Below are 21,992 nucleotides of genomic sequence, written 5' to 3' on the forward strand. Positions count from 1 at the left end.
TCATTTGTGGCTCACAGGTGTCGCTGGCTGGGCCATCATTTATTGCCCATCCCTAGTTGCCCTTGAACGGAGTGCCTCATTGCAGAGGGCAGTTGAGAATCGATCATGTCCCTGTGGCTCTGGAGTCACATTTTTAAATTTAAAGTTTATGTATTAGTGTCACAAATCAGTTTACATTAACACTCCGGTTTCCTCCCACAATCCAAAGATGTGCGGGTTAGGGTGGATTGGCCGTGCTAAATTGTCCCTTAGTGTCCCAAGATGTACAGGTTAGGTGGATTGGCCGTGCTAAATTGTCCCTTAGCGTCCAAAGATGTGTAGGTTAGGGGGGACTGGCCACGCTAAATTGCCCCTTAGTGTCCAAAGATGTGCAGGTTAGGGGGTTTGGCCATGCTAAATTGCCCCTGAGTGTCCAAAGATGTGCAGATTAGGTGGATTGGCCATGCTAAATTGCCCCTTAGTGTCCAAAGGTGTGTAGGTTAGGGGGACTGGCCACGCTAAATTGCCCCTGAGCGTCCAAAGATGTGCAGATTAGGTGGATTGGCCATGCTAAATTGCCCCTGAGTGTCCGAAGATGTGCAGGTTAGGTGGATGGTTGGGAAAGTGAGAGGGTAAGCATAAAAACATAAGAACATAAGAAATAGGAGCAGGAGTAGGCCAACTAGCCCTTCGAGCCTGCCCCGCCATTCAATAAGCAGGGTAAGTGCAGGCCCGATGGGCCGAATGGCCTCCTTCTGCCCTGTTGGGACGGTATGAGACTGACGGCGCTGTGTGTTGAGGCAATTTGACTGCGGGGGCAGGGGTGGGATCGTCGGGTTCAGTGGCCATCCGCCATTTTGTGAGTTGGTGGAGGGGAGAAGGGGGGGGGTGGGAAATATGGCACTGGTCGCCCACAGTAGAAGTCAGGGGCAAGGCAGTGGAGCGAGAGGGGAGTGAAGAGGGAAACGGTGGGGGGGGGGGGAAGTGGGGAAGGAAGTCATGAGAGGGAGCCTTCTCAGATGGAGTGCACTGATTGCTGCGATTGAGGTGGTGGTGGGGGGTGGAAACCACTCACCTGAGAGGCGGGGCTCTCGTTCTTGGGTCTTGCCCTTGCTGCATCCTCTCCCGCTGGCAATGCTTCTGAAAACACAACCAGAATGATGTTATGGCTGGGGATACGGGGAAAGGAGGGGTGGGGGGACGGGTGTAAGAAACCTTGGTAATGACTGACCTTTCAGTGACTCCCACATACCTGCGCGATGCTCCCCAGTGTTGTCGGCTTCAGGAACGATCGCCTGGGAGGTGGCGGGGCTTTCTGCGGGCAGAGTGTCCTGTTCACCGAAACACAAGAGAGAAAAAAGAATCACATTAACAGAATCATCGAAATGCCCACAGGGCAGGAAGGGGCCATTCGGCCCATCAAACCTGTGCCGACCACAATCCCACCCAGGCCCTATCCCCATAACCCCAGGCATTTACCCTAGCTAGTGCTCCTGACACTAAGGGGCAATTTAGCATGGCCAATCCACCCTAACCTACACATCTTTGGGCACTAAGGGACAATTTAGCATGGCCAATCCACCCTAACCTACACATCTTTGGGCACTAAGGGACAATTTAGCATGGCCAATCCACCCTAACCTACACATCTTTGGACACTAAGGGGCAATTTAGCATGGCCAATCCACCTAACCTACACATCGTCGGACTGTGGAATGAAACCGGAGCGCCTGGAGCAAACTCACATAGACACAGGGAGAATGTGCAAACTCCACACAGACAGTGACCTAAGACCCTAGTCCCTGGCTCAAGGAGGCAGCAGTGGTAACCACTGTGCCACCAAAGGAGGAGAGAGAGAGCAAGAGTGAGCAAGAGACAGAGAGACAGAGAGAGAGAGCGATAGCGAGAGAGATAGAGAGAGAACGCGAGAGAGAGAAGGCACGACCACCAATGGCGGAACGATGAGAATCAAGGGATGCTCAAGAGGCCGAAATTGGAGGAACGCAGAGATCTCGGACGGTTGTAGCGGCTGGAGGAGGTTACAGAGATGGGGAGGGGGTGTAGGGGGCTGGAGGGGGTTACAGAGATGGGGAGGGGGTGTAGGGGGTTACAGAGATGGGGAGGGGGTGTAGGGGGCTGGAGGGGGTTACAGAGATGGGGAGGGGGTGTAGGTGGTTGGAGGGGGTTACAGAGATGGGGAGGGGGTGTAGGGGGCTGGAGGGGGTTACAGAGATGGGGAGGGGGTGTAGGGGGGTGGGAGGAGTTTACAGAGATAGGGAGGGATCTGTGCGGTCTCACGTTAATCTCCACTTGCTCGTCCAGGTTCCCTTCCCCAGCTGGAGCCTGCGGCTTCTCCTCCTGCTCCTTCCGCCCGCCGTCCTCCAACTGCTCCATGCGGTCGCTCTCAGTGGTGACCTTCACCTTCAGGACGTGGAACGGGGTGGCCACCTCCCCCACGTTCAGGAAGACAGGCTCTCCCTCGAACATCATGTTGTCTAAGCTTCCCTCCTTGAAGCCTGGAGGCTGGTAATCTGGAGGAGTCACTGGACAGAGAACACAGTGCCGGGGGGGCAGTGGGTTACGATAATGAATAGTCCTCCCCCTTCCCGCTCCCCTCCTAACCGACACAACTCCTGCTCTTTTTACGAGTCAGGCTGATTCTGGGGTTGGCAGGACTGATGTACGAGGAGAAGTTGGGATGGGGGGGCGGGGGGCAGTGGGATCTGATAGAGACTTATAAAATTCTAACAGGACTAGACAGGGGAGATGACAGAGATTGGGAGGGGGTGAAGAGGGTGCTGGAGGAGGCTACAGAGATAGGGAGGGGGTGTGGGGAGCTGGGGGAGGTTACAGAGATAGGGAGGGGGGGTGTAGGGGGACTGGAGGAGGTTACAGAGATAGGGAGGGGGGGTGAAGGGGGTGCTGGAGGAGGTTACAGAGATAGGGAGGGGGTGTGGGGAGCTGGGGGAGGTTACAGAGATAGGGAGGGGGGGTGTAGGGGGACTGGAGGAGGTTACAGAGATAGGGAGGGGGGGTGTAGGGGGACTGGAGGAGGTTACAGAGATAGGGAGGGGGTGAAGGGTGCTGGAGGAGATTACAGGGAGGGCATGAAGGAGGGCTGGGGGAGGTTACAGAGATAGGGAGTGGATGTAGAGAGCTGGGGGAGGTTACAGAAAAAGGGAGGGGATGTAGAGGCTGGAGGAGGTTATAGAGACAGGGAGGGGATGTAGAGGCTGGAGGAGGTTATAGAGATAGGGAGGGGGTGAAGGGGGGGCTGGAGGAGGTTACAGAGATAGGGACGGGGTGTAGGGGCTGGAGGAGGTTACAGAGATAGGGACGGGGTGTAGGGGCTGGAGGAGGTTATAGAGATAGGGAGGGGATGTAGAGGCTGGAGGAGGTTATAGAGATAGGGAGGGGGTGAAGGGGGTGCTGGAGGAGGTTACAGAGATAGGGACGGGGTGTAGGGGCTGGAGGAAGTTACAGATGCAGGGAGGATGTTCCCAATGGCAGGGGGAGTCCAGAACCAGGGGGTCACAGTCTGAGGATTCAGGGTAGACCATTTCGGACGGACATTTCTTCACCCAAAGAGTCGTGGGCCTTCATTACCACGGGAAGTAGTTGATGCCAAAACATTGAATGTATTCAAGAGGTGGCTGGATTTAGCACTTGGGGGGAACGGGATCAAAGGTTATGGGGCAATTTAGCATGGCCAATCCGCCTAACATGAACATCTTTGAACACTAAGGGGCAATTTAGCTGGCCAATCCACCTAACCTGCACATCTTTGGACTGTGGGAGGAAACCGGAGCACCTGGAGGAAACCCATGCAGACACGGGGAGAACGTGCAGACTCCACGCAGACAGTGACTCGAGCTGGGAATCGAACCCGGGTCTCTGGTGCTGTGAGGCAGCAGTGTTAACCACTGGGCCACCCTTTGGCAAAGCTCCTCTTAGCCTTCTCCAGACAGAAAGAGAGAGAGAGAGAGAGAGAGAAAGAAAGAGACGGAAAGAAAGAGAGAGAGAGAGAGACAGAGAGACAGAGACAGAGAGAGAGAGAGAGAGACAGACAGAGAGAGAGGAAGAGATAGAGAAAGAGAGACAGAGAGAGAGGAAGAGATAGAGAGACAGAGAGAGACAGAGACAGAGAGAGAGAGAGAGATAGAGAGATAGGAGAATGGAGGACACCATCCAGCCCCCTCTGGAACTTGGTTGAGCCGATGGGGGAATGACCGGGCTGCCCTTCGAGATTATTTATTTATAAGTCCATAAGAGATAGGAGCAGAATTAGGCCATTCGGCCCCTCGAGTCTGTTCTGCCATTCTATCATGGCTGATGCTCCTCATCCCCATTTTCCTTTCTCCCCAATAACCCTTCACTCCCGTTACCAATTAAAACTCCGTCTGACTCCCTCCTTACATGTACTCACTGTCCCGACATCCACTGCACTTTGGGGCAGCGAGTTTCACAGATTCACAACCCTTTGGGAGAAGGAGTCTCCCCTCCAACTCTGTTTTAAATTTGCTGCCCCTTGTCCTGAGACCTCCCGCCCCGGAATGTCCCACAAGAGGAAGCAACCGTTCCCCATCCACTTTATCCCAGACCTTTTATCATCCTGTATAACTCAATTTGATCTCCCCTCATTCTTCTAAATCCCAGAGAGTGTCGGCCTAAACTGTTCAATCTCTCTTCATCCGACAGTCCCCTCATCTCTGGAATCAATCTGGTGAACCTCCTCTGAATGGCCTCCAATGCCACTACGTCAATCCTCAAACAAGGGGACCCAAACTGTGCACAATACTCCAGCTGCGGCCTCACCAATGCTTTGTATAGTTGCAACAACGGAACAGCTCGGTGATTAACACTGCTGCCTCACAGCGCCAAGGACCCGGGTTCGATTCCCGGCTTGGGTCACTGTCTGTGCGGAGTCTGCACATTCTCCCCGTATATGCATGGGTTTCCTCCGGGTGCTCCGGTTTCCTCCCACAGTCTGAAAGACGTGCTGGTTAGGCTGCATCGGCCGTGCTAAATTCTCCCTCAGTGTACCTGAACAGGCGCTGGAATGTGGCGACTAGGGGACTTTCACATTAACGTCATTGCAGTGTTAATGTCAGCCTTACTTGTGACTAATAAATAAACTTCACTTTTAACAACACTCCCTTATCTTTATATTCTATTCCTTCAGCTATAAATGCCTACATTCCATTCACTTTCTTTATTATCTGTGGTAAGGGGATACGGTGGGTTAGCACTGCTGCCTCACAGCGCCAGGGACCCGGGATTGATTCCCAGCTTGGGTCACTGTCTGTGTGGAATCTGCATGTTCTCCCCGTGTCTGTGTGGGTTTCTTCTGGGTGCCCTGGTTTCCTCCCACAGTCCAAAGGATGTGCTGGATAGGGTGCATTGGCCATGTTAAACTGCCCCTTAGTGCCCAAAGATGTGCAGGTTAGGTGGTTTGGCCATGCTAAATTGCCCCTTAGTGTCCAAAGATGTGTAGGTTAGCTGGATTGGTCATGCTAAATTGCCCCTTAGTGTCCAAAGATGTGTAGGTTAGGGTGGATTGGCCGTGCTAAATTGCCCCTTAGTGTCCAAAGATGTGTAGGTTAGGTGGATTGGCCATGCTAAATTGTCCCTTAGTGTCCAAAGTGTAGGGTAAGGAGATTGGCCATGCTAAATTGCCCCTTAGTGTCTCAAGATGTGTAGTTAGATAGATTGGCCATGCTAAATTGCCCCTTAGTGTCTAAAGCTGTGCAGGTTAGGTGGATTGGCCATGCTAAATTGCCCTTTAGTGTCCAAAGTGTAGGATAAGGGGATTGGCCATGCTAAATTGTCCCTTAGTGTCCAAAGATGCGTGGGTTAGGTGGATTGGCCATGCTAAATTCTCCCTCAATGTACCCGAGCAGGTGCTGGAATGTGGTGACTAGGGGATTTTCAGAGTAAATCATAGTCTGTGAAAATCCCCTAGTCGCCACACTCTACTCTACACTAAATCTAGTTGTGACTAATAAATAAACTTGACCTGTATGCTAGGTTTCTGTGACTCATGAGCTAGGTCGCCCAGATCCCTCTGCGCCGGAGCAAACCCTAAGTCTCCCCCCATTTATTTATTGTTGAAACGCTGGTGTCTCCCTGGCTGTGCGGCGCGCTGGTGGGTGGGTTGCGCTGTGGCCAGGGGCAGTCTCTTACCTTCATCATAGTAGGACAGCTTCATCTTCAGACAGATGTCACTGGGCAGGGGTCCCAGGCTCTGCATCAGCACGTACAGCTTGCGGATGAGCTGGACGCTGGCCTTCCGCGTGTCCGAGCAGCTCACGGTGGAGCTGACCTTCCGGTTGTTGCTGGGGAAAGAGAAGAGTGAGTACAAAGCAGGGAGCTGGAGGGCGCAGCATTGCAACAGACTAAACTGGCGAGGGGAGGGGGCAGAGCGACCGTGCCAAACGGGGAGGGGGTGGTGGTTTCGAGGGGAGAGAGGAAGCATCTTCAACCTTCAGGATTAACGGCAGGAATGTGGGAATTTCCAACCCGTAATTCCGGCCTCTTGAGCATCCCTGTGGCCAATCCACCTAACCCACACATCTTTGGACACTAAGGGACAATTTAGCATGGCCAATCCACCTAACCTGCACATCTTTGGACATTAAGGGGAAATTCAGCATAGCCAATCCTCCTAACCAGCGCATCTTTGTACACGAAGGAGCAATTTAGTGTGACCTATCCACCTAACCTGCACATCTTTGGACACCAAGGGGACAATTTAGCATGGCCAATCCCCCTAACCTAAATATCTTTGGGACACTAAAGGGCAATTTTGCATAGCCAATGTACCTAATCTGTGCATCTTTGGGACGTGGGAGAAAACCAGAGCACCCAGAGCAATTTCCCCCGACTCAGAATTCATAGAATCATAGAACCCTACAGTGCAGAAAGAGGCCATTCGGCCCATCGAGTCTGCACCGACCACAATCCCACTCAGGCCCTACTCTCATATCCTTACATATTTTGCCCACTAATCCCTCTAACCTACGCATCTCAGGACACTAAGGGGCAATTTTAGCATGGCCAATCAACCTAACCCGAGGACCCCGGAGCACCCGGAGGAAACCCACGCAGACCCGGGGAGAATGCGCAAACTCCACACAGACAGTGACCCAAGCCAGGAATCGAACCCAGGTCCTTGGAGCTGTGAAGCAGCAAAGCTAACCCACTGTGCCACCCTAAAAAGAATTGGAATTGAAACCATTATTGCAAAGTGGAAGGACAGGTGGGTAGTCCACATTTTTTCCAAAGGTAGGTGAGTCTAAAACTAGAGGGCATAGGTTTAAGGTGAGAGGGGGGAGATACAAAAGGGTCCAGAGGGGCAATTTTTTTCACTCAGAGGGTGGTGAATGTCTGGAACGAGCTGCCAGAGGTAGTAATAGAGGCGGGTACAATTTTGTCTTTTAAAAAGCCTTTAGGTAGCTACATGGGTAAGATGCGTATAGAGGGATATGGGCCAAATGTGGGCAATTGGGAGTAGCTTAGGGGTTTAAAAACTGGGTGGCATGCCCAAGTTCGGCCGAAGGGCCTGTTTCCACACTGCAAACCTCTACAAGTCTGTGAAATCTGCCGTCCTTACCCGGTCTGGCCCGACAAGGGACTCCAGGGCCTCTGAAACGCCCTGGTAGGGGCCTCCTCACTCAGTTTGAGGACTAACTACGGATGGATAATAAATGGTGGTCCAGCCAGCGACGCCCGTGTCCCACAGGCGAATGTTAAAAGAAACCCCATATCCACCTCACATGCAGACAGGGAAAGCCCACAGCATCTCGGAAGACTACCTCGCAAAGTCCATTGTCGGTCCCTGTGCCATATACTTGAACTTAAACTGGTAGCATTCAGTGATAGTCTGAAAGGAAAGGCAAAAGAAATTGACAGGGAACCTCCCGAGGTCAGAATTCTGGCTCAGTCTATCTTGCTCAATATTCGACAGGTCAGAGTGACTACACTTCAAAAATACACCAGCCGACTGGGGTCACGCCTCTACCTACAGATATACCTATATTTATGGATAACATTGGAATAGTTTAGGTTAGAGAGTCATTAGATTCGTTCCACTGGTCGGCGCAACATCCAGGGCCGAAGGGCCTGTACTGCGCTGTAATGTTCTATGTTCTACAGTGGAAATGGTCGAGAGCTTCAGGTTTTTAGGTGTCCAGATCACCAACAACCTGTCCTGGTCCCCCCCACGCCGACACTATAGTTAAGAAAGCCCCATCAACGCCCCTACTTTCTCAGGAGGCTAAGGAAATTTGGCATGTCCGCTACAACTCTCACCAACTTTTACAGATGCCCCATAGAGAGCATTCTTTCTGGTTGTATCACAGCTTGGTCTGGGCTCCTGCTCTGCCCAAGACCGCAAGGAACTACAAAAGGGTGGTGAATGTAGCCCAATCCATCACACAAACCAGCCTCCCATCCATTGACTCTGTCTACACTTCCCGCTGCCTTGGGGAAAAGCAGCCAGCATAATCAAGGACCCCCCCACACACCCCGGACATTCTCTCTTCCACCTTCTTCCGTCAGAAGAAGGTACAAAAGTCCGAGGTCCCGTACCGAGCGACTCAAGAACAGCTTCTTCCCTGCTGCTGTCAGACTTTTGAATGGACCTACCTCGCATTAAGTTGATCTTTCTCTACACCCTAGCTGTGACTATAACACTACATTCTGCACCCTCTCCTTTCCTTCTCTATGAACGGTATGCTTTGTCTGTATAGGATTAAAGAAACAATACTTTTCACTGTATCCCAATACATGTGACAATAATAAATCAAATCTATGTACTCTATGAATGGTATGCTTTGTCTGTATAGTGAGTAGGAAACAATACTTTGCATTGTGTCCCAATACATGTGACAATAATTTGATTTATTATTGTCACCTGTATTGAGAAATAGTGAAAAGTATCATTTCTTGTGTGCTACACAGACAAAACATACTGTTTATAGAGTACATAGATTTGATTTATTATTGTCACATGTACTGGGATACAGTGAAAAGTATTGAATCTTGTGCGCTATACAGACACAGCATACTGTTCATAGAGAAGGAAACGTGAGAGTGCAGAATCTGAAATCCCAGGGTATTTAAAATAAACTAAAGTCCATTAATTCTAGTTTATGTAACCACTTGCAAGGTTGAATTGAGTAATTATCCTGCTTCCTCAGCATCTAAGCCGTATTTCCTCCAGACATACCAACTGCCTGTGGCATCCAGACATACCGACCGCCTGGAGCATCCAGACATACCGACCGCCTGGAGCATCCAGACATACCGACCGCCTGGAGCATCCAGACATACCGACCGCCTGGAGCATCCAGACATACCGACCGCCTGGAGCATCCAGACATACCGACCACCTGGAGCATCCAGACATACTGACCGCCTGTGGCATCCAGACATACCGACTGCCTGTGGCATCTGGACATACCGACTGCCTGTGGCATCTGGACATACCGACTGCCTGTGGCATCCGGACATACCAACTGTGTGGAGCACCCAGACATACCGACTGTGTGGAGCACCCAGACATACCGACTGTCTGGAGCACCCAGACATACCGACTGTCTGGAGCATCCAGACATACCGACTGTGTGGAGCACCCAGACATACCGACTGTGTGGAGCATCCAGACATACCGACTGTCTGGAGCATCCAGACATACCGACTATCTGGAGCACCCAGACATACTGACTGCCTGCGGCATAAAGCTGAATTTCAAACATCCTCCTGCAATATTAAAGCACACAAACAAACTGTGTACATATCACTTACACTTCCCTCCCAGTACATACCTGAGGATCTTCCTCATTTGTGTAGATCTGCAAGTCAAAGCAAAAGTTAAAAAAGGGTGTGAGTAATCCAGCAGTGACTGGTCAGGGAGCAGAGTCAGTGTTTGGAAACACTGTTAAAGTTAACAAGATACTTACAGCTAAAATCAGCATCCGTAACTGTACAGGGGAAAAGCACAAGATAGTTTAGAGGTGACTGAATAACTCAGCTTGCGATAAAGACGCCATGTAAATCCGCCTTATTGGAGAGATTGCATATGAAAAAGAGGATGTTTATTTATTAGTGTCATAAGTCGGCTGACATTAACACTGCAATGAAGTTACTGTGAAAATCCCTCTAGTCGCCACACTCTGGCGCCTGTTCAGGTAACACTGAGGGAGAATTTAGCATAGCCAATGTACCTCTTTCAGACTGTGGGGAGAAACCAGAGCACCCGGAGGAAACCCACGCAGACACGGGGAGAACATGCAGACTCCACACAAACAGTGACCCGAGGCTGGGAATCGAACCCGGGTCCTTGGCGCTGTGAGGCAGCAGTGCTAACCCACTGTGCCATCCTATAGCCAAGTGTGAATGTCAACTTGTAGATCAATGTGAACTTAGGCGCAAAAACTCCATTTAATCTTACCTCACTCCCTGACATTCCTGATCCTTGCTGCCAAGTTTAAAGTTTACTTATTAGTGTCACAAGTCGGCTGACATTAACACTGCAGTGAAGTTACTGTGAAAATCCCCTAGTCACCACACTCTGGCACCTGTTCGGGCAGCACAGTGGGTTAGCACTGCTGCCTCACAGTGCCAGGGACCCGGGTTCGATTCCCGGCTCAGGTCACTGTCTGGGCGGAGTCCGCACATTCTCCCCGTATCTGCATGGGTTTCCTCCGGGTGCTCCAGTTCCCCCCCACAGTCTGAAAGATGTATATTGGCCGTGCTAAATTCTCCCTCGGTGTAACCTGAACAGGCGCCCGAGTGTGGCGACTAAGGGATTTTCACAGTAACACCATTGCAGTGTTAACATAAGCCGACTGTGAAACTAATAAATAAATAAACTAAGGGAGAATTTAGAACAGCCATTGCACCCTAACCAGCACAAATTTCAGACTGTGGGTGAAACCAGAGCATCCGGAGGAAACCCATGCAGACATGGGGAGAATGTGCAGACTCCACACAGACAGTGATCCAAGGCTGGGAATTGAACCCAGGTCTCTGGCACTGTGAGGCAGCAGTGCTAACCCACTGTGCCACCGTGTTTTTGAAACCACTATCAATGATAAATAAAAGAGGCTTACGTATTTCTTCTGTAACGCATCGTAGCACCCCAGCATCCTGCAAGAAAGAGAATAAACAAGCAAGACGTCATGGCAAACGGCCCATTCTACCTCATATCGCTGACCTGTGATCTACTGGGCCAGGTGCATTCAAAGAGTGATAGTGATGTATACATTGAAACAAACCCTTCAGTCCAACACCTCTACTTTCTCAGAAGACCAAGGAAATTTGGCATGCCCGCTACGACTCTCACCAACTTTTACAGATGCCCCATAGAAAGCATTCTTTCTGGTTGTATCACAGCTTGGTCTGGGCTCCTGCTCTGCCCAAGACCGCAAGGAACTACAGAAGGTCGTGAATGTAGCCCAATCCCATCACACAAACCAGCCTCCCATCCATTGACTCCGTCTACACTTCCCGCTGCCTCGGGGAAAAGCAGCCGGCATAACCAAGGACCCCCCCCACACACCCCGGACATTCTTCTTCCGTCGGGAAAAAGTTACAAAAGTCTGAGGTCACGTACCGACCGGCTCAAGAACAGCTTCTTCCCTGCTGCTGTCAGACTTTTGAATGGACCTACCTCGCACTAAGTTGATCTTCCTCTGCACCCTCGCTGTGACTGTAACACTACATTCTACACCCTCTCCTTTCCTTCTCTATGAACGGTATGCTTTGTCTGTATAAGCGCACAAGAAACAATACTTTTCACTGTATCCCAATACATGTGACAATAATAAATCAAATCTAAACTCCTCTGTACCGACTAATCTGAACTCGTCCCATTTGCCTGTGCCTGGGCCCATATCGTTCTAAGCCTTTCCATTCCATGTACCTGCGCAGATGTCTTTTAAATGTTGTCATTGCCCCCACCTCTACCACCAGAGTACAAGGGGAAATCCACCCAACCTGCACATCTTTGGGACAGTGGGAGGAAACAGGAGCACCCGGAGGAAACCCACGCAGACACGGGGAGAATGTGCAGACTCCACACAGACAGTGACCCGAGGCCAGGATCGAACCCGGGTCCCTGGCGCCGTGAGGCAGCAGTGCTAACCCCACTGTGCCACAATGAACTGAACATTTCCCTTCTACGATTCTGAAGGTCAGAGCAGTATTGGCCACCCACCATTTCACGATCTGTGAGGATCCAGGGCAGTTTTCATCCTCTCGAAGTATTTTCACACAGAGATCTGAAAGGAGGAGGGAAAAAAAACACTCCAGATGAGAGAAAACTAGCCAGTAGGCAACCCGAATGAGGCAAATAGGAACAGGCGGAGGCCGTTTGGCCCCTCAGCCCTGTCCTGCTACCAGTCAAACAGATCAATTCTCTCCTTGGTTCTGTAACCCTTGCCTTTTATGAAATTTTAATCCTGTTTCTCTGCAGGGTATTTCTGCAGTCCGTGGCAATTTGTTGGCACCGTGTTGTCTGTGACTGGTGTCCTTTATTGGTGCTGTAGCAGTATAATTACTATCATGCTGGTTTTAATCTGGACCTAATAGAGTGCCCTGTGGTTTTAATGGCCCCTTAGGAAAGTGAAGTGTGTTCAAAAATTTATCAATTTAGCATGGCCAATCCAGCTAACCTACCCATCTTTGGACAGTAAGAGGCAATTTAACATGGTCAATCCACGTAACCTGCACATCTTTGGACACTAAGGGGTAACTTAGCATGACAAATCCACTTGACCTACACATCTTTGGTCACTGAGGGGCAATTTGGCATGGCCAATCCAGCTAACCCACACATCTTTGGACTGTAGGAGGAAACCCATGCAGGCTCAGGGGAGAACATGTGGACTCCACACAGACAGCGACTCGAGCCGAAAATCGAACCCAGGTCTCTGGCGCTGTGAGGCAGCAGTGCCAACCACTGTGTCACCACATAATGTCACATCTGCATCCTGCCTACCTGTCGACAAACTATCTTGGCCCCCCTCTCCACCCCAGCTTCCTGAGAATCTATCCATCTCTGCCTTACAAAATGCCCAGGATGGAATTCTCCGGCTGTGCTGTTCTAAAAGCGGTCAATGGGGTTTCACATTCTCCGCAACCCGCCTGCTAAAACTCCAGTGGCTGGTGGGATGGGAAGAGTTCCGACCCCAAAGTCTCTGCTTCCACTGCCTTTGAGTTCCACAGACTTAACCACCCTCTGACAGTTGTGTTTCACCTCTGTGGGTGTACCAAGGAGGGACGGGAGGAAGGCACTGCCCCCACCCCCCAGCATGTGTAGAAGTAGACAGTAAGAACGTTTACCCTCCAGATATCGTGTGCCGTAGGCGTGCTCGGGGAAGAGTCCTCGGAGGTAGGTGATGCAGGAGATGGCCACCGCCAACAGACGTTTCACCAGGACCAGGGATTGCTGCTCCGTGGTGATCTTGCTGGGGAACATAGCAGCACCCTGCGAGGCAGACAGGAGACAAGGCAGTCAACCAGATGGGCTGCGTTAATGGGCCGAGTCCCCCCTCGCCATCCCTTTGTGCAGCTAAAGCCCCAAACACAACAGAAACGGCCAAGGGAGAGAGAATCACAGAATCCCTACAGTGCAGAAAGAGACCATTCGGACCATCATGTCTACAACGTCAACAATCCCACCCTATCCCCATAACCCTACATATTTACCCTTCTAATTCCCCTGACACTAATGTGCAATTTAGCATGGCCAATCCACCTAACCTGCACATCTTTGAACACTAAGGGACATTTTAGCATGGCCAATCCACCTAACCCACACATCTTTGGACACTAAGGGGCAATTTAGCATGGCCATTCCACCTAACCTGCACATCTTTGGACACTAAGGGACAATTTAGCATGGCCAATCCACCTAACCCGCACATCTTTGGACACTAAGAGACAATTTAGCATGGCCATTCCACCTAACCTGCACATCTTTGGACACTAAGGGACAATTTAGCATGGCCAATCCACCTAACCCGCACATCTTTGGACACTAAGGGGCATTTTAGCGTGGCCAATCCACCTAACTTACACATCTTTGCAGCATGGGAGGGAACCACAGCACCCAGAGGAAACCCACGCAGATATGAGGAGAATGTGCAGACTACACACAGACAGTGACCCAAGCCAGGAATCGAACCTGGGTCCCTGGTGCTATGAGGCAGCAATGCTAATTCACTCTGCTATACTGATTCTAGGTTGGTGGGTGGGGGATGACTCCCAGGTGTGTTGCAAGTATTTGTTCATTTAATTAGAGGGAATTCATGCACTTGTTATTACGGGGGTTGGGGGGAGGGGTGTTCGGGGGTTGGGGGGAGGGGTGTTGGGGGGAGGGGTGTTGGGGGGTGGGGTGTTGGGGGGTGGGGATGGTGGGTGCCCCAACACCCCCACTGAGCCCTCCACCCCCCAGGTCCATTCCACGTCTGTGATTTGCACACACACACAGAGAAATGCATCGAGACTGCACTTCCACCACATTCCCCCACCCTACCTGATTTCAAAACTGGGGAGTGGGGAGAGAAATAAACAGAAATAAAACTTTAAACCCAGTTTTTCTTCCCCCCAACAGAAAGAGTGAAAGGGAAATAGCAAAGGAGAGAAAGGGGAGAGTGAGAGGGAAACAGGGAGGGAGGGAAACAGGGAGGGAGGGAAGGGGAAACAGGGAGGGAGGGAAGGGGAGACAGGGAGGGAGGGAAGGGGAGAGTGGGAGGTAGAGAGGGAGGGAGGAAAGGAGGGAGACAGGGAGGGAGGGAGACAGGGAGGGAGGGAGAGAGGGAGGGAGGGAGAGGGAGGGAGGGAGGGAGAGAGGGAGGGAGAAAGGGAGGGAGGGAGAGAAAGAGGAAGGAAGGGAGGGAAAGAAGGGAGGAAGGGAAGGGGAGAGTGAGAGGGAGAAGGGGAGGGCAGGATGAAAAGGGAGTGAGTGGGAGAAGAAGAGGCAGAGGAGGAGGGAAGGAAGGGGAGCAATTAGATTCATGTTGCTCAGACGATGGAAGGTCTGTCGACAATTCAATCCCTCCATATTGTTTGTCCAGGTGGAATGTCTCAGTAACTCTGAGAACATTGTACCGTTGCGCCCTTCTGTATCTGGGTGACTGCCATTGCTGCCTGGGTTGGTCCTGAGTCTCTGCGGTGATTTCAGAAAGCTCTCCCTGCCAGTGGGTTACCTGCGAACACAGAAAAGATGGTGTCAGCGGCGGGAACGCTGGGGTCTCCTACGCACTCGATCTGGTCTAGTCAGGAAAAGACCCTGTTCCATTCCCAGTCTGAGTTGGCTCATCCAGGCTCAGAGCAACTGGGAGATCAGTCATCGAGGCCTCAGCACCTCTGGGAGAGTGATGGAGGATCGTGTGTGTGAGTGTGCGTGTATGAGTGTGTGAGAGTGTTTGTTTGTGTGTGTGTGCGTATTTGTGTGCTTATTTGCATGTGTTTGTATGTGTATTTGCATATGTCATTGAGTGTGAGCGTGTGTATGTGTGTGCGAGCTTGCATGTGAGTGTACATTTGCATGTATTTGTGTGCATGTTTGAAGATGTGTATGTGTGTGTTTTTGCATGTGTGCTTGCATGTAAGTGTACGTTTGCATGTATTTGCGTGCTTGCATGTGAGTGTACGTTTACGTGTATTTGTGTGCGTTTATATATGTGTGTTATTGTGCGTATTTGTGTGTTTCTTTGCGTGTTTGTGTGTGTTGCTGTGTGCGCGTTTGGATGTATGTGTGTGTGTGTTTTTGGCTGCATGTGTGTGTTATTGTGCATATTTGTATGTGTTTCTTTGCACGTTTGCGTGTGTTGCTGTGTGTGCGTGTGTTTGTATGTGTGTTTTTGGCTGCGCGTGTGTGTTTTTAGACTCAGAAAAGTATTTCCAGCACAGAGAGAGGACTAACTATTCTAATCCCATTTTCCAATCGCTCTGTCCGTAGCCTTGTACGCTGTGGCTTTTCAGCTGCTCATCTCAATGGTGTGAGGGTTCACACCCGTCCCAGGCAGCAAGTCCCAGATTCCCACCACCGCCTCTGCTACTACCTCTGGCAGCTCGTTCCAGACATTCACCACCCTCGGTGTGAAAAAATTGCCCCTCTGCACACTATTGTATCCCTCCCCTCTCAAAAGTCCCAGTCGATCCAGCCTCTCCTTATAACTCAATCCATCGCGTCCCGGTAGCATCCTAGTAAATCTTTTCTGCACTCTTTCTAGTTTAATAATATCCTTTCTATAATAGGGTGACCAGAACTGTACACAGTATTCCAAGTGTGGCCTTACCAATGTCTTGTACGACTTCAACAAGACGTCCCAACTCCTGTATTCAATGTTCTGACCAATGAAACCAAGCATGCCGAATGCCTTCTTCACCACTCTGTCCACCTGTGACTCCACTTTCAAGGAGCTTTGAACATGTACCCCTAGATCTCTTTGTTCATTGCTAGAGGGATGGAGTTTAAAAACAGCGAGGTTATGTTGCAGCTGTATAAGGTGCTGGTAAGGCCACACCTGGAGTACTGTGTACAGTTACTCGAGAAAGGATATACTGGAGCTGGACGGGGTGCAGAGGAGATTCACTAGGTTGATTCTGTAGTTGAGAGGGTTGGCTTATGAGGAGAGACTGAGTAGACTGGAGCTATACTCAGAAGAATGAGGGGAGATCTTATAGAAATGTACAAGATTATGAAGGGAATAGATAAGGTAGAAGCAGGGAAGTTGTTTCCACTGGCGGGTGAAACTAGAACTAGGGGGCATGGCCTCAAAATAAGGGGGAGCAGATTTAGGACTGAGTTGAGGAGGAACTTCTTCACCCAAAGGGTTGTGAACCTGTGGAATTCCCTGCCCAGTTGAGGCTACCTCATTGAATGTTTTTAAGGCAAGGATAGATAGATTTTTGAACAGTAAAGGAATTAAGGGGAGGGGGGTGGATAAGTGGGGCTGAGTCCACAGAAAGATCAGCCGTGATCTTATTGAATGGCGGAGCAGGCTCGAGGGGCCATTTGGCCCACTCCTACTCCTAGTTCTTATGTGCCCGAACAGGCACCAGAGTGCGGCACTAGGGGGTTTTGACAGTGACTTCATTGCGGTGTTAATGTAAGCCAACTTATGACATTAAATAAACTTTAAAATCTACCATAAACTTTCCTTTTTTTCACGTATCCAACCCTGGATATCCCTCGACATCCAGCCTTCCCTGGACTTGTTGCTCCCATCTTTCACTCTCACGGGAACATTTTGGACCTATACTCTCCCTATTTTGTTTTTAAATGAATGCCACTGCTGTGAGGTAGATTTTCCGACAGGCAAACTGTTCCCGGGTAAACTCTGGCCAGAGCCTGTCTTATCCTGATGAAACCGTCCCTCCCTCAATTCAGAACCTTTATGTCATAGAATCCCTACAGTGCAGAAGGAGGCCATTTGGCACCAACTGTCTGTAAGAGCGTCTAATCCCGGCCCTATTCCCGTAACCCCACATATTTACCCCACTAATCCTCTTCATATATACACCTTTGGACATTAAGGGACAATTTAGCATGGCCAATCCACCTAACCTGTTTTGGGTTGCGAGTGTGTTTTGGGTGAGTGTGTTTGAGTTTATTTTTAGTGTGTGTGTATACTTTGGGGTGTATGTCTGTGTTTCAGGGTGTATGTGTGTGTTTTGGGTTGCGTGTGTGCGTTTTGTGGTATGTGTTGGAGTGTGTTTTTAGGAGTGTGTGTTTTGGGGTGTATGTGTGTGTTTTGGGTTGCCTGTGTGTGTTTTGGGTTGCCTGTGTGTGTTTTGTGGTGTGCGTTGGAGTGTACTTTTAGGAGTATTTTGAGGTGTATGTGTGTTTTGGGTTGCATGTCTGTGTTTTGTGGTATGTGTGTGAGTGTGTTTTGGGTGAGTGTGTTTTTAGGAGCGTGTATTTTGGGACGTATGTGTGCATTTTGCGTTGTGTGTATGTGTTTTGGGATCTGTGTATTTGCAGACATGGACATTTTGTACTGGACACCACTGCGATATCCCCTTAACCTTTCGACAGTCTGCAGAGTGAGTGATCCCGGCCAAATCGTACACCAATATCCTTGTGAAATGGGGTCAATTACTGGGTTGTTACTGAGTATTCTTTATCGATTATTCAATATCAGAAAATCATCAAACTGGTTTATACTTACCAGATTACTGCAAACATCTTACTAACTGCTGCTCAATATTTGTAATTGATTAGTAAATTGCTTAATAATTACCAGGTTATTACTCAGTATTACTCTCTAGATGTTCAGTAATAGTTAATCAATAACCAGATTAACGGTTACTAGGTTATTCCTCACTAGTTGTTCAGTAATAGTTAATCAATAACCAGGTTAATGGTTACTATGCTATTCCTCACCAGCTGCTCAGTAATAGTTAAAAGTCTGACAACACCAGGTTTAAGTCTAACCGATTTATTTGATAGTAAACTCACTGTAAACTGAGTTTACTATCAAATAAATCGGTTGGACTTAAACCTGGTGTTGTCAGACTTTTTACTGTGTTTACCCCAGTCCAACGCCAGCATATCCACATCAGTAGTAGTTAATCGGTAACCAGGTTAATAGTTACCAGGTTATTCCTCTCTAGCTGTTCAGTAACAGTTAATCAGTAACTAGGCAATTGTTAACAGGATATTTATCACTAGTTGTTCAATAATAGTTAGCCAGTAACCAGGTTACTGGTTACCAGGTTATTTCTCACTAGCTGTTCAGTAATACTCAATCAGTAACCAGGTAAATAGTTACTAGGTTATTCCTCACTACCTGTTCTGTAACAGTTAATCAGTGACCAGGTTAATGGTTACCAGGTTATTCCTCGCTGATCAGTAATAGTTCATCAGTAACCATGTTAACAATAACCAGGTTATTCCACACTAGCTGCTCAGTGATGGTTAATCAGTAACCAGGTTAATGGATATGAGGTTATTCCTCTCTAGGTGTTCAGTAATAGTTAATCAGTAACCAGGTTACTAGTTACCAGGTTATTCTTCACTAGCTGCTCAGGAACAATTAATCAGTGACCAGGTTAATGGTTACCAGGTTATTCCTCACTAGCTGTTCAGTAACAGTTAATCAGTAACCAGGTTAATGGTTACCAGGTAATTCCTCACTAGCTGCTCAGTAACAGTTAATCAGTAACCAGGTTAATGGTTACCAGGTTATTACTCAGTATTCATTGCTAGTTAAGCATTGTGGGTTATTCTCACGATAACTGTTGGGCTAGTTAACGCACTAACTAGTTAAACTAGATTAACCAGCCGCCCCTCACGAGCTCCCGCCTCTCGAACCGGCTTCAGCCGCGCGCGACTGAGGGAAAGGGGTCACGTGCCCGGCGCCAGCTGCCGGACCGGCCAATCAGCGACCGCCCAGCGGCTTGGCCAATCAGCGCCCACTGTGACAAATAGAAGGCCGGACGCCGCGGCCATCTTTGAGACTGGCAATCCCAAACAAGTCGGCCACACCAAGACCAATGCGAAAGGTGGAGACCTTCCTGCTTCAGAGCAGCCCTCCCGGCGATGGTTCAAGGCTCAGTGTTTATGACTTAATCTGGCAGTAAAATATTAAAATAACATTAAAATCCAGGGTAAGGGGCCCGAATGGCCTATTCCTGTATTTTCCAATGCAAATAGCTGAGACCTAACATCAAGTGACAGAAACAAGGCGATGGAGTTGGGAAAGTCAAATGTTCCAGGGTAAGCGATGTTTTGGAAAGATGATGGACAGGCCATACTGTAAACAATGGCTGCTTCTATCAGAACCTCTACAATAAGGGACAGGCTGGGGCCTGCTATGTTACATTCGGCATGCTTGGTTTCATTGGTCAGAGCATTGAACAGATAGTTCAACGTTCACACGCACACAAATGTGGCATAGTGGACAGTGAAGAAGGTTATCTCAGATTGCAATGGGATCTTGGTCAATTGGGCCAGTGGGCTGACGAATGGCAGACAGAGTTTAATTTAGATAAATGCGAGGTAATGCATTTTGGTCAACTGAACCAGGGGCAGGACTTACTTAATGACAGGGTGTTGGGGAAGAGTTACAGAACAAAGAGAACTAGGGGTACTGGTTCATAGCTCCTGAAAGTGAGTCACAGGTGGACAGAGTGGTGAAGAAGGCAGTTGGCATGCTTGGTTTCATCGATCGAAACATTGAATACAGGAGTTGGGACGTCTTGTTGAAGTTCTACAAGACGTTGGTAAGGCCACACTTGGAATATTGTGTACAGTTCTGGTCACCCTATTATAGAAAGGATATTAATAAACTAGAAAGAGCGCAGGAAAGATTTACTAAGATGCTCCCGGGACCTGATGGTTTGGGTTATAAAGGAGAGGCTGGATAGAGGTTTACAGCATGGGAACAGGTCCTTCGGCCCAACTTGTCCCACAGCACCCTTTCTTTAAACCCCTAAGCGAATCCCAATTGCCCACATTTGACCCATATCCCTCTATACCTATCGTACCCATGTAACCACCTAAATGCTTTTTAAAAGACAAAATTGTACCTGCCTCTACTACTACCTCTGACAGCTCATTCCAGACACTCACCACCCTCCGTGTGAAAAAATTGTCCCTCTGGACAGTTTTGTATCTCCCCCCTCTCACCTTAAATCTATGTCCTCTAGTTTTGGACTCCCCTACCTTTGGGAAAAGAAATTGACTATCTAGCTGATCTGTGCCCCTCATTATTTTATAGACCTCTATAAGATCACCCCTCAGCCTCCTACGTTCCAGAGTAAAAAGTCCCAGTCTATCCAGCCTGTCCTTATAACTCAAACCAAGTCCCGGTAACATCCTAGTAAATCTTCCCTGCATTCTTTCTAGTTTAATAATATCCTTTCTATAATAGGGTGATCAGAACTGTGCACAGTATTCCAAGTGTGGCCTTACCAATGTCTTGTACAAACTCAACAAGACGTCCCAACTCCTGTAATCAATGTTCTGACCAATGAAACCAAGCATGCCAAATCTAACATAGCTGGCCTCAGCCTGTCCTTTATTACAGAGGTTATGGTGGCCTAGTGGTTAGCACTACTGCCTCACAGCACCAGGGACCCAGGTTCAATTCCATCCTCAGGTCACTGTATGGAGCTTATTCCCATGTCTGCATGGGTTCATTCTAAGTGCTCCAGTGCCCTCCCACAGTCCAAAGGTGTGTAGATTAGGTGGACTGGCTATGCTAAATTGCTCCTTAGTGTCCAAAGGTGTGCAGGTAATGCAGATGTGGGGTTACACAGTTTTTTGGTGTCACAAGTGGGTTTCATTAACACGGCAATGAAGTTAGTGAAAATCCCCTTGTCGCTGCACTCCGGCACCTGTTGGGGTACACAGAAAGAGCAGAGAGCATGGCCAACGTCTCTAACCAACACGTCTTTTGGACTGTGGGAGGAAACCCACGCAGACACAGGGAGAACATGCACACTCCACACAGACAGTGACCCAAGCCGGAAAGTGAACCCGGGTCCCTGGCGCTGTGAGGCAGCAGTGCTAACCACTATGCCACCCTTACACATACTCCAGACGTGGTCTCACCGATGCCCTGTATAAATAAGGAGACCAACATTATACTTGTAGTGCAAGTGTCAGCCAAGTCTTGGGACTAGGGGGGGGCCTTTAACTGAGACCCCCCCACCCCCCCCCCAGGACCAGAGAGTTACCCAATGAACACCGAGCGAAAAGGCAGGTACCACCCTGCGAATCCCACGATCCCCTCCTTGCCCCCGTCACCCCCAAAGAGAGAGAGACACGCACTCAGAAGAGGATTTTATTTCTTTTTAATACGTGGTGGAAAGATTAACAAGGTTAATCCGAATAAATAAAAATAAAATGAAACAAAAACATGTACAGGAAATAGAGAGGGAGGGAGAGACGATCGGGGTTGTGAAGGGGAGGGGAGGGGGAAAGAAAAGAAATCTTATCCTTCCTACGAGAGTGATACCCTAATCATCCACTTGGATTCAGCGACATAAGA

At 49.3% G+C, this 21,992-nt stretch overlaps 1 protein-coding gene across 1 annotated transcript in view; it reads right to left on the reverse strand.

Annotated features, from left to right (window-relative positions):
- LOC145339748 (HORMA domain-containing protein 1-like) overlaps nt 1–15,179 on the reverse strand; it is a 27,295-nt gene extending 12,116 nt beyond the window's left edge. The window contains exons 1-11 of the mRNA XM_080184274.1: nt 15,097–15,179; nt 13,327–13,471; nt 12,200–12,263; nt 11,094–11,130; nt 9,942–9,962; nt 9,807–9,833; nt 7,794–7,861; nt 6,163–6,314; nt 2,278–2,522; nt 1,232–1,310; nt 1,055–1,119 (exon numbers count right to left, since the gene is read on the reverse strand). Coding sequence (XP_080040400.1) covers nt 1,055–1,119; nt 1,232–1,310; nt 2,278–2,522; nt 6,163–6,314; nt 7,794–7,861; nt 9,807–9,833; nt 9,942–9,962; nt 11,094–11,130; nt 12,200–12,263; nt 13,327–13,471; nt 15,097–15,129 — 936 coding nt within the window. The 5' untranslated portion in view covers nt 15,130–15,179. The remainder of the gene's footprint in view (nt 1–1,054; nt 1,120–1,231; nt 1,311–2,277; nt 2,523–6,162; nt 6,315–7,793; nt 7,862–9,806; nt 9,834–9,941; nt 9,963–11,093; nt 11,131–12,199; nt 12,264–13,326; nt 13,472–15,096) is intronic.
- Between the last annotated feature and the right edge of the window lie 6,813 nt (nt 15,180–21,992).

This window comes from Carcharhinus amblyrhynchos, unplaced genomic scaffold (assembly GCF_965287045.1).
Source record: "Carcharhinus amblyrhynchos unplaced genomic scaffold, sCarAmb.v2.hapA scaffold_650, whole genome shotgun sequence".
NCBI classification, from domain to species: Eukaryota; Metazoa; Chordata; class Chondrichthyes; order Carcharhiniformes; family Carcharhinidae; genus Carcharhinus; species Carcharhinus amblyrhynchos.